General features: G+C 46.5%; 1 protein-coding gene across 1 annotated transcript; it reads left to right on the top strand.

Annotated features, from left to right (window-relative positions):
• The first annotated feature begins 112 nt into the window (after nt 1-112).
• Nucleotides 113-11,910, top strand: MSL1 (MSL complex subunit 1). The gene is made up of 8 exons (XM_078860273.1): nt 113-1,822; nt 6,709-6,917; nt 7,141-8,075; nt 8,213-8,277; nt 8,376-8,443; nt 8,753-8,877; nt 9,276-9,348; nt 9,719-11,910. The coding sequence occupies exons 1-8, from the start codon at nt 1,091-1,093 to the stop codon at nt 9,807-9,809; spliced, it is 2,298 nt and encodes a 765-aa protein (XP_078716399.1). The 5' UTR covers nt 113-1,090; the 3' UTR covers nt 9,810-11,910.
• The last annotated feature ends 726 nt before the right edge of the window (nt 11,911-12,636 follow it).

Genomic DNA, 12,636 nt, shown 5'->3' with positions numbered 1-12,636 from the left:
TATTTCCACGGGGGAACAAAAAATCCCAGCAGCTATTCATTCGACAGCTTTACCAACGTGCTACGTGCCGTGCACTCGCCTCGAGGTCGTAACACGGTAACGATTTTACGGAGTACACCGCGGGCGCGGCCCCTCTTGCGTGTGGAGATCCAAACTCGACGTCTGCAGCTCGCGATCAGAGTTGTTGGGAGCGAAAATAAATAATAAAAATACCCGCGTCAACAACGAGGATCACAACAACAACGACGCGGCAACATAAACTCACCATCGCACACCTTCACTAAATAACCACGTAGTAGTCGCCGGGCGGTAGGGGACACCCCCCCCCCCCCTGCTCGAGTGTTATTTTACTCGTGAGTAGATTAGAGAGCGCCGGGCATTTCCCTCTTCTTTTTTCTTTCCGCCCCCCTTGCAAAGCGAGGGATGCGAGCAGGGACCTCCGTGCATGGGAGCGGCAAGGGGACGAACGCCTCTTGCCCTCGCTGCTGCTGCCTCTCATCGTGCTCCCTCTCCCGCCCAGACTGAAGCGGGAAACACGCAGAGTCGCTTTCATTTCCCCCCACCACCCACCCACCCACCCCACTTCCCTCCCTTCCCCACTGATCCTTCTTCTTCTCCCTCTCTTCTTTCCCTTCTGCTAGCCGCTGCTTGCTCCGGTTCCTACCTGGACTGAACCGGGAGATGCATTGAGTAGTGTTCCCCTCCCTGCTGTTCACTCCGTCTGCACTTCCTCTTGCTAGCACCCGCTCGGGACTGAGAAAAAGAGATCTTCATCCTGCTGCATCTCTTCCCCTCCCGTCCGTCTCCCTCCCCTCTCCGTCAACCCCCTTGCATCCCCGTCGCTCACCCAACCACACGGACAACAATTACAGTATTACAGCTGTAAATAACGCAGTGCGCCGGTAGCGGTTACAACAACAACGACGACGACGGCGGCCGGGGAACGAAGACGGCGGCGTGGCGGCAGCGGCCAACAATTCATTTCAGCCGCCGCCACCATCATCATCATCACCATCGCTACCACCACCATCGCTGTAAATAATCACAAGGACAACACCACGAAGGCGAGCACGACGACGACCACCACAAGATGTCTGCCGCCGCGGCGCGGGCGGCGAGCGGCGGGCGAGACGTGGAGGGGGAGCCCCGCGCCCCGGCCCCGCAGCAGCAGCAGCCTCCCCCCGCCGCCGCCGCCGCGCCCAGAGCCCTCGCGACGCCGGGCGACGCCGCCGCCGGCAAAGCCGCACGGACATGCGGGGTCGGCCTGGGCGGAGGAGGCGGCGGCATGGGTAGCCTCGTCGTCGTGAGCGGAGTGGCCCGGTGCCCCGTGAAGACCGCCCCGCCGAGGCCCGAGCAGCAACAGTTTCAGCAGCAGCTGCAGCAGAGGCCGCAGACTGCGACTGCTGCGGCCCCGCTCGGCCCGGCCAAGGCACCGTCGGACTCCTCCTCCACGCCGCCCTTCATCGCAGAGAGCGCAGCGAACAGCAGCAGCAACAACAACATCAGCAGTGGCGGTATCGGCGTCGTGGTTGGCGGTGCCACCACCGTCACGGCTGCCCCGGCGGTGGCTGCCGAGGGCGGCCAGGGCAGAAGCCGAGGCAGGAAGACGCGGCGCAAGAAGTCGGGCGGCCGTGCCAAGGGCAGTGGCGGCAGGGGCTGTGGTGGGGACGATGGCGGCGACGGTGATGGCGGTGGTGGTGGTTCGCAGGTCGACCACGTGAAGCAGCTGCTGTTGCTTCACCTGGACATGATGGAGGAGCAGCAGCATCAGCTGCAGAGCAAGGAGAAGGAAATACAGGCGCTGAAGACGGAGAAGGAAGCGGTATGTTGGGGCCATTGCAATGCGGGATGGGGGGAGGTTGTGCTGGGGATGTTGAGGTTCAGGAACTAGCCATGGGCTCTCATAGCTCGTGTTGTGTAACCCCCCTTCTTCTTCTTACTGGCTGTGCTTATGTTGTGGGTTGATGTTTGTAACTATAAATGTACTGTTATGTGCCCAGCTGTGCGTGTGTATAACTCAGTGGTTGGTGTTTATTCATGATTGTCCATCTGTGACATGCAGTCCAGCGTCTTGTTTTTACTGTGTGCTTCATGTTGACGGCTTGTGTACTTTTAGAAATGTGCAAATTGGACGGGAAGTACTTTTATAACCATTCACCTCCGTGACTAAATAGGATATTATAGCCTTCCCACCCTTTGCAAGCACACGCCTCGACAATATCCTCCGTACGTTTGTGTGAATGCACCACAGTATGTGCTCGTGTCCTGGGATATATAAAAGAGACCAATGTTGCAGCACAGGGATTCCCTCCCCGTCGTCACCGTCGCCATGCTGCTGCCCGCCAGGCTTTAATATCTGGGGGACCTTGGCCATTGCGGCCACAAGGAAGCCCCCTGCCGAGCAACAACAACAAAAACCATCGACCGGGGACGGGGGGGTGGAGGCGAGTTTCTGCCTCGCCCGGCGGGAATCCGCTTATGGGAGTAGGAGGAGGTAGAAGCCTCCCATGGGCAGGTGGGCGGGCTGGTAGGGGAAGGCCCCCTGGGATGTAGAAAAAAAGAGACGCATTCCTCCGTACGCTGGGTTCTTATGTCTCCATCATCAATCTTCATATGACGCCATCATGATTGGCCCCTTTATGATGTGTGACCGCGTGTTTGGGAGGGTTGGGGTGGGTGATGTTCGACGCTTTGTCCTCCACGTGCCCAGGGGAGCTTCTTCAAGAAACTCAATCCAGCACGTGGACGAAGCTGACTGGTCATTGTCGACTGGCAAACCATACAGAGCTATCCTCCTTGAAAGTTCTCTCCCGCACACACGGAAAGGACACCTGCCGTGCGAGTCACTTGGAGTCGTCCGGAAGGGGGTTACGATGAGTGAACTAAGCAAAGACAAATCACAACTTGAGTCTTGAGCGACATGCCGAACGACATATCTCGAGAGCTTTACGGAACACAACCACCGAGCACCACTTGTGTGGTAGTCGATTCTTTATAAATGACCAAGCCCCATGCTTTAGGCTGCTGCTGACGGTGACTCTGGGGTTCTGTGCCTCTACCCCGAGATGTAGAGATGACGTCTTGCACTGCTCCTGCGACAGTTACCAAATCAGAGGTTTTTTTCTTCAAATTTCTTCCACCAAGGGTCTTGAACGTCGATGTTTTTGTCAGTGCTGGTACAGTATTGCTGTACCATTTTTGAAACTTACAGGGCCTTGTTATAAAAATACTATTTTTTTAAGGATGCGTTTAAGTTGGGTTTTGTTTTCATCGAATCTCCGTCGACCCCAGTGACTCACAGCTGATGTATTTTTAGTGTGTATGTTTGAGCTTTTAAGGAAGACTGGTACAGTTTGTCGATAACGATCCGTTCGTTTCGTAATATAAAGGCGGTGGTCTAGAAACTTGCAGGGGTTTTTTTGCGCGTTTGCATCGTTTACCTTTTCTTTTAACCTTGGAGAAGCTGTCAACAACCGCAGGCGTTGTTGCTATCAACCCATCCAGCAGCCAACGTTGCCGGTGCTGCCGCTCACACAAACACGTGAAACTAAAGGCCAGACCTGCACCACCGTTGCACTGAGTTGGTAGGATACGGATATGGTGGGGGGGGGGGCATGTTGGTTAGTGGTGGTAGGAGCAGCACACCACGGTACGAACGACACTGTTAACAACGACGACGTTAGGGACTTCATTGCGCTAACGAACGTGGCGTCGGCTTCGTACATTTCCCAATATCGTCCCCCATCATCGGCACTTGTAATTCAGTCACGTACGGGGACCCTCCACACTGCGGGTCCACGCATGGCCCGGGAGGCGGGGGGGGGTCATGGGGCCCGAAGCAAAATGAACCCGGGAGAATGATTGTGTGTGTGTGATGCTGGTGCTTGCTGTTTGTATGGTTATGGGGGACAACGGGCTTTGCGCTACTTAAAGAGGATACCCGGTGCAAGGTACACACGTATGATGTCGTACACGTACCGAGGTCGTCTGTGTCCTTGTAAGATTGTGGGAGAGCACAGTTACTCTCACGATTAGAATGCGTGCGCTCTATTTATGTTGTGGATGTTGGCACAGTATGTTATATATACACACACCGCATGCTGTGTATAATCACGTGTAGTCATTCGGTAGTGTGCTGATTATTATGTCAAGCACAAGTACCTGTACTTTATTTAAGTGTGTATACTGTACGATATATGCAGAGTAGTAAGTTCAGTAGAGGCATTGTTACAGTACATGTACGTGTAATACAGCTACTATAATGAAGGATTCTCACTACATTAAGCAACGTGTTGTGGAGCAGTCTGTGTACTGTAGTATTACTGTATTTATAGTATGTCCGCATGCACATACACATTGTACAGTATATGGAACCACGTACAGTATATACAAGTATGTTGTGGTAAGCATTGTCAATGTTTACAGTAGATGTAATTATGCGTATAGGCTACATGGTATGCATACTTTTGAAAGAGTACTCCATAGTTTATGTACGTTCAATACTAAATATAGCATCCATGTGTACTGTTCTAAGGGCGTTGTATACATTATACGTAAGCACGTGTAAACAGTAGAGGGATTTACTTTAGTTTTGTACCATACAAATGCAGTATTGTTGTATTATAATAAGACTATTTTATGTAACGGGCATATTCAATTATCTGTAAACAGCACGTCCGTATCTAAATTACTGAAATGTTGTGTTTTTATTTCTAGACGAGTGTGCACTGTCCATCGTAGGACAAGAAAATTGCCAGCGCGGCTTGTGCAAAGCGTATTGCGTCAAAGCTTGTGTGTCATGTGTACATTATATAGGTAGGTAGTGTTCAGAGCGAGTACTGCATGCCTGTCGACATACGGTAGCACGTAATCACGTACTGTCGGAAGGATGTAAATGTTCAGAGTACTGTAGGTATACAGTAGATGGTGGGTGTGTATATGGATTGCAGCGAGTACCGTATGTAATCGTGTGTAAACCGAATGTGCGTAACCTAGCCGGTGAAAGCGTTGTCTTAATACTGCGTACGTGCATTATGCTTCTAAGTAGGGGCCATGCTAATTGCGTGCGCCACGCGTATTGTAATGCGGTGTGTGTCTGCTGCCGTTTCACGCGGTGACCGCGCCGGCTCGCTCTGCTCATGGCTCTCGTTAATTGAAAAGTCCACGAGCTTCGTTCTCGGCACATTTAATAGTGTGCGTGCTTGTATGCTGTTCTCTCATGCCCGTGCGTGGCTCGCTCTTTTGCTCGCGTTTCGTTATCGTCCTACCCTTGCGCTATCTTGCACGTAGTATTATCCAACACCCGTGCTTTTGTCGCTCTTCACGCCGATTGGCTCGTGTGTTCTCCATACGCTCCCTCCTTTGTGTTGACGTGTGTTCTATTAGCGCGTGTCCCTTCTGTAAACGCTCGTGTGATGTTCGCGCTCTCGTGCAATTTTTACGTGCGTGGCTCCCGCATGAATCGTACATTCTCATGCACGTGGTTCTGTGCGCGCGCATTTATACCCCGCCCCTCTAGTTACGCCCCCTACCTCCTAGCCACGCCCTTCTCTCCTAACCACGCCCATGACTCCTCCCACCCAACCCCGTCTTTCTCCCTCCCCCACCACCACACCTCGCCCCATTGCTTTGACGTGCCCGCGCACGCACGTGACCGCGTGTTTTCGCGGGAGTGCGCGTGCTCGCACACGTGCCCGCCCTCTTCCGGGTGCCGGCGATGACGGGAATGTGCGACACGTGGTTCCCCCACAGCTATTAAACTACCTCCCACCCTTGCCCCACCGCCCCAAAAAAAAATAGTGGCATAGTTATTCCTTGCCCTGTAAACTCTGGCTTGCAATAAGCGCCACTGTCAAATGTATTAACGAGCCCCGTTACTTACAAACTATTTAAAATCTATATATTTGACCAGTTACGACCCACTGAGCTATATAGCTCTTTTTCAGAAGCGACTTGGCCACAAATTAAAACGAAGTGGTTTATGTGGAAATTGATAGTAGCCAAATACTCCAAACGCACAGAAGTGTGTGTATGTAGCTACAGGTCACGAACTCTTGAGATGTTTAAGCTGTCAAAATTCGACTTGTGCCACTTGACCTTTCAGAAACCCACGTGTTTTAGTGCTTTGTGGTTGTACTGGCCTTGATCATTATCGTCCGTGTGTACAAATTGTAAATGAGCCCCTTTTGTGTTCGTGGTCACTCTCCAAATTTTAAAGGTGACGTATGTAAGTTGAACTTCTTTTGCACCATACGTACCCAACTATGCTAATTATAGAAATAATGAAAGTGCTTAGGGTTGCAGTCGTTAACATGTGATCCAGTCTGACTTTATTTTTCGTGGAACATTGATATGATTAAAGTTCTGTTAACCCCAATGCACAAAACATTTGGTTATCCACGTGTGCATATGGAGGTGCACTCATAATTACAATAGACTGTTAAAATTTAAAGCATAAAAGAGTATGATGAACTTGCAAAATGTAACAAAAATACATTTAAATTTTCTATTAGAAAAGGCATTCCTCAATTGGAATCATGGCTTTTCAGTGGTCTGTACAAATATTGCTTTCAGATCACCTGTTACCTTAATTCCATAGTTTGCACAATAGCTTCTCATTGTTGCACTGTCCATCGTACCATATAAACTAATTAAGGCAATCGTTTCCCTTGAGGTGCCCCAGTCAATATGTTTTTGGTTGTGGGGCAGCTGCTGTCACGGTTGGAGCGCATGGAGAGGCGAATGCTGCTGGCACGGAGAGATGGTGAAAAGAATGACCAGCAGATTCGGAGGGACCGCAAGGAGCAGCTCAAGGAGAGGAACGAGGAAAATGAGGGTCTGGAGGGTTCTCCGCAGGAACAGCCTCCACGGTCGCCCCTGTCACCACAAAAAGCTACAGATCAGCATGGCCACAAAAGGTGATACATGCTAAAGTTTGGCCAAAATCAATGTCAATGTGGTGCTGTTATATTTTGTAACATTGGCGCTATATGTTAATTGACATTTAAAACCCAGTGTAAAAATGATTATCAATGCTGTTGGCAAGCATAATTGCAACATATTTTTGCAGATTCAGCGACTTTGTTTTTTTGATAATAGTTCCAACTTTACAATGATGTAAACATTTTCACTTTCTCTTAGGCCTCAGAGCCCTGGCGAACATGACCCAGGGCCCACTGCAAAGAAGCTGGCAATGGAGAGTGAGAATGAGAGCAGCCAGCCAAAGGCACTTACGCGAACTCCAAGCAAGCCTGCCAAGGGCAGGACTTATCACGGAAAGAATGGGAGAAAGTTCTCCAGGCGCAAAGGTTGGGCCCGATGCAAAGCATTGACTGCCTTGAACAGTGCGGCAGAGACGACAAATGCTGATTCACTGTCCACAGTTTGCCGCCTGAAAAACAAAACGGACAAGACAGAGGATTCAAGCCCTGTGCGGGAATCGTCAGAGCCATGTGAAACCCCTGAAATTGTGCGACCGTGGGAACGGAGTAAGGGAGTGAATCGTAAAAAGAATTCATGCGTAAAATCTGCTTTGCCTGCGACACCAGAATTAACAGAAACAGATATTGGCAGCCCACGAACACCTTGGCATAAAAACAAGAAGAAGGTAAACTCAAATCACCTGTCACATTCCCCTGCTGAGTTGAGCTCAAAAAACAGCAAAGCCAAGGGTGGCAGTAAGGCAGCATTGGAGCTTGACACGCCAAGGCCCTCACAGTGGTCAAAGGGCAAAAAAGGTTCGAACTCGGCGAATCATTCCCCCAGCTCACCTGCCGAGACCAGCACACCTCAGAGCTCGCGGACAAAGGGTGGCAAGGCCTCATTGCCGGTTTGCCCCAAACGTTCGGGCTGGTCCAAGGGTGGCAGGGCACGGGGGAAGTGGAGGCAGGCACATGCCAGCCCGGCACCCGGAGGCTCGTGCTCGCCTCTGCGCGCGTGCACAGCAGACGATGGACGGGACGAGGAAGAGGACCCTGTTTTACGGACGAGTGAAATGTACTGGTGTTACCAATTTCAGCCACCTGCCGTCTCCATGGATGAGCCCATCCTCACAGAGAAGGACGACACTGTCGCAAGTCAGTGTTTTTAGCTTTGTAATGCACTTATTTTTTCAAGTATCCTGATATGGAATGTTACCTGTTATTAGATACAAATTTGAGAGCAAATGAACCTGTATACTAGAGCAAACGTGTTTGTAATTTTTTTGTTACAGTTCCCTCATGGAGAGAAATTAAACTGGAGCCTTTAGACAAAATCCAGTCTGAATATTTGCTGGAGGTAAGCTGCTCACTCAACATTTTTAAAATATTTTCATTTCTTTTTTCATGAAATGCCGCGGCCACCATTGATTGTTTTATTGAATTGATTTTGAACAGAATACTGAAGATGAAGCCTTCAATAAGAGACACACCAAACATGAGTTGGATGAAAAAAGGAGGAAACGGTAAGCCTATCAATAATCACTATTTCGATTTGGGTAACTATTGTTTTTCAAACTTTTCAGCCACTAATATGCTATACAGTTTGTGGCTTCATCAGTGTTTTACAATTAAATTGGTTAAGTGTTTTAAGAAGTTGTGTTAACACATACCCGCCATTGTATGTATTTTCCTGGAAAATATGCTTAACACTGCAGTGTGTGTAAAATAATGATCCAAGCAGCAAGAAAATAGCCTACATTCACAGAACGCAAGTTGTGCGTTGTTTCTATATGTTGGGAAGTGCTTGTGATCTGACACAAAAACTTGAACAGGTGGGACATCCAGCGAATTCGGGAGCAGAGGCAGCTACAACGGCTGCGGGAAAGGGCATTTCGCAAAGAAGGAATACCTGAACCTGAGCCAGAGATGTTATCCTTCTTCCCTGAGCCTGAGGATGGTGGGAGACTGCACATGTACACACATGTTCAAGCAAAACTCATTATTTATGACTTTGTAAGGCTAGTTTTTACAGCTTCCAGAATTTCATATTTTTATTTTGTCATTATGAGATGGGCAATGGATTGCATACTTTTTACATCTTGTTCTTTCAATTTGTATACAAACATGTCCATTTCTGTATGTATTTCAACAAATACAGTGGTTGAGTAAAGTTTTTTAGTGTAGGTGTTTCCTGAAATGTGTTGACTTTGTAAAAATAAAATTAAACACTAGCTATTAAAGCACTATATTGCGCTGGTGAAGTATTGTGTTTGTAATCGATATAATTTTGCAGTTTGACAAAATGTTTTAATAGTTCTCTTAATTTGGGGTTTTCTGCTATATTTTTTTTTACAGTGGAGGAGTTGGAGGTAACACCATTGCTGCCTGTCATTGCTTTTGGAAGGGCTTTACCAAGATTATTGCCACAGTATGTACCACATGAACATCATCTTGTATTTTGTCTCAAATAACATATATATTTTTTACTTGTCTAGAAAGTCTAGCAATGGCTGTTGTAGCTTGCTCTAATAACAGTAAACCAAGCTTCATTTGATTACATTTCTCAATTTGAAATGCAGTATATTCTGCTGAAGGAGTAAAGATAGCTGTTAAATTTGCTCATTTGTTGCTGTGCTGGGATCAAGAAACATGAGCAGCCCATCATCATTTGGACTTTGCGATCTATCCATAGCATTGAAATAATACGTGTTTTTCCTTTAAATATGAATACTAACGGAACATTTTACACGGTTCGAATATATCGCATGATCAAAACAACATTTTTTCTGCATTTGAAGGGACTTTGAGCTACCGTGGCTTGATGACAGAACGAGGCAGAGGTTGGAAACCCCCAAGAAAACGTCACATGGCCGAGGGCGGTGCAGGTGAGGTCTGCTTGTCGGCGGGCCCTCAATCTGTCCAGCTGCCAAGGCAAACTCTGCGATTCTGCACACTCGAGCTCGCTCACCGGCGTGGACGAGTGCCACCGATCACAAGTTTGCCCGGGAACTGGGAGGACGGCTTTTGGAAATACTGCCGACATACCAGACTTGAAATTTTATGAGACTCGTAAAGAGATTTTGTGATGATGTTTACACGTTCAGGTCCAACGAGGAGACCTCCACATTTGTTTGCTCAGGCTGTTTTTTTTTACGTTTTCTTTTCTGTTTATGAAGGTTGCACCTCATGGTTGTGCAAAACTGAATGATGTGAACCAAGATTTTTTATCTAATGGCAAGTTTTGTTGTTTTGGTTTTTTGCTCTGTTGGCTCCACTTTCTACGTGGGTTTGCCTTTTGTCATTCCTTTATAAGATCTCTTAAAACTGTTTTTATTCGTATAAGCACATTTGCACTTGAGCATGCATACAAACAGCATTCATTTATTTTAACAGTTGACAATTTAAAATACGGGGTAAAGATGTTGCGTTGACTTAAAAAAAGGCAAGTCTATCTAACAAATCACAAAAGAATCTGTGCAAATGTTATTGCCATCATTTTTTGTAAGCATTCTAATCATTTGTCCAAATGACTGCATCCATGGTACTGTAACTGCTTTAATTGTGCTGACATGCTTGGTGCTTTGTATTGCCATTGGAAAGCAGTGTGATGTAGATAAAAACGCTCCATCTTATAATCTTCTGTAGACATTGGTGCTTTGTGCACAGTGTACCTGACATTAAACTGCACTATGTAAGCTTCTCTATGTTTTAAAGCAGTTCTGGAACATGTGCTTTGCATCCCAAGTAGATCTGTAAAATAGGAATATCAATTATGGTAAACATACTTTTTTGACCTCTTATTTGCATACCATTTTCGAGAAGTGCTTGAGGATTTGCCTCGTTTAAGTGTTTACAAAAAGGAAGGTAATGTGTATGATTTTTTGATGCACTGAGTAAAGAATTTGACAATGTGCAGATGGAGAACTAAGAATTTGACAATGTGCAGATGGAGAACTTACACAAGATAATTGACTTGATGCACTTAAATAGTCGAAAGACCAACACTTACTGTATTGCTGCAAAATATTGTTTGGTACTAATACTACATATGCACAAAATTACCTATTCTCCAGCCAATTTATTGGCCACTTGTTGGTGTGGATCATTTGTAGACTTTTGTAATCTGAAAGCCATGAAGGTTGATTTTTGGGCATATACACGATGACACTTGGTTGTACTTTACCATGACTGCAAGGATTCATACTCTTTGGTTTTTTCGGTAAAGTCACGTAGGTAAAAAAAAATAAATTAAATTAATTTTTTACCTACGTGACTTTACCGAAAAAACCAAAGAGTATGTACTTTACCAGTTTAATTTTGGCTATTTTTTTGCTATTGAGTCTGGGATGAGCGTCCTAGCAATTTAGTGCATCCAAAATGTCTGATCATTCGCAAATAGTAACATGGTCCACACCATTGCTAAATCAAAGTCTCGGCAATTTCTCATCCATTTATAAGAGGATATGTTTCTCTCGTGTGATATGGTGTACAATACAATCGTTTATGTCCTTCGCCCCCTTCGAGGTTGAACAATGCTGAATTACTTTTGACTGCAAGATTGTCTTGACACCGATTGATTCAAAAGATCCTCTTGTGTTCAAAGCACATGATTCTGATGCATAGATTAAAGAAAAGCTCTAATGTTAACAAATCCATTCTATTCAAGTACCTTGCTTTTTTAGCCTGTGCTTACTGTTTCAAGTGTGTGGTGTGTACTGCACCATGGCACGTGGTAAATGTCAATATTGTATTCAGTATATTGTGACCACTGGTTTAACTGAATATTGTCTTCGTATGGAGACGGCTTAGATAATACAGTGTATATATTGTTTAAAACAGTGACGGATTCTGTACAGTAAAAACTGCCATTTAATGCTGAAAGATGTTGCTGGGATGGGCTGTAAAATGTAAACTAAGGAATTTGTTTTGTACTGACAAGTTTGTCATGAATGTAGATAATAAACCGTAAAATGTTTCTTGTTAAAAGCTATTTCATGGCGTTTTTGATATTGTCTTTGAGGAGAGGAGCTGCGAGCACTCACAGCATGCCCGGAGAACTTGACCGGAGCACATCGTGGGCAGCGGAGTGAAGTACAATAAAACACAATTGTACTGTACTTATATGCTGCCATGTCTTTGCTCCCACCTTCAACAACCCACATTGACCGGTGTGATCAAATAAATCCCGCAACCTGCACGGCGTGGAGGTCGTTTTCACCTCGCAGTGGATTGACACGGGGATTGTCGAAGTATAGCACAGTACCTCTCATCAGCAACTTGGGACGAAGTGTGGTTTTGCAACAGTTTGGCTGGGTCGCCATTGAAAAAAGGATAATCTTACATTAATGGGCCTCACTCGAAATAAACTGCAGCTTTTGTACGATGACATGACTTTAATGTACCGTACATCACAGCGTGTATCGGAGGAAGATCGGTTGCACACTTCCCAATGAACATTCAAAAGTTCGCCTTAACGAGTTTGCCCAGAAGATGGCAGCATAGGCACTTAAGTTTGTCACCGTGAAGACGACTGGCACGCACGTCTTGAAGGGCTGCGTAAAGTCACTTTGTTCGGATACAAATTATACATCGCAGAAGTGTGCAAAAAGATGAGCGAAATTAACACGTTGAGGATAGAAACATTTACAAAATGCATCCCGTAACTTAAGCAGACGATACGCCTTCACATATCCCTATCCCTCCATGTAAAATAATA

The sequence above is a fragment of the Lampetra fluviatilis genome, chromosome 10 (assembly GCF_964198595.1).
Source record: "Lampetra fluviatilis chromosome 10, kcLamFluv1.1, whole genome shotgun sequence".
Taxonomy (NCBI): domain Eukaryota; kingdom Metazoa; phylum Chordata; class Hyperoartia; order Petromyzontiformes; family Petromyzontidae; genus Lampetra; species Lampetra fluviatilis.
Note: the sequence above shows the minus strand (reverse complement) of the source record. Positions and strands in the feature narration are given on the sequence as shown.

What these genes read in the sequence shown, in the direction of transcription:
- MSL1 (XM_078860273.1), top strand. Translation starts at nt 1,091, where the DNA reads ATGTCTGCCGCCGCGGCGCGGGCGGCGAGCGGCGGGCGAGACGTGGAG. An exon ending in GATCAGCATGGCCACAAAAG is followed by an intron (nt 6,918 to 7,140) that starts GTGATACATGCT and finishes ACTTTCTCTTAG; the next exon opens with GCCTCAGAGCCCTGGCGAAC. An exon ending in CTTCCCTGAGCCTGAGGATG is followed by an intron (nt 8,878 to 9,275) that starts GTGGGAGACTGC and finishes TTTTTTTTACAG; the next exon opens with TGGAGGAGTTGGAGGTAACA.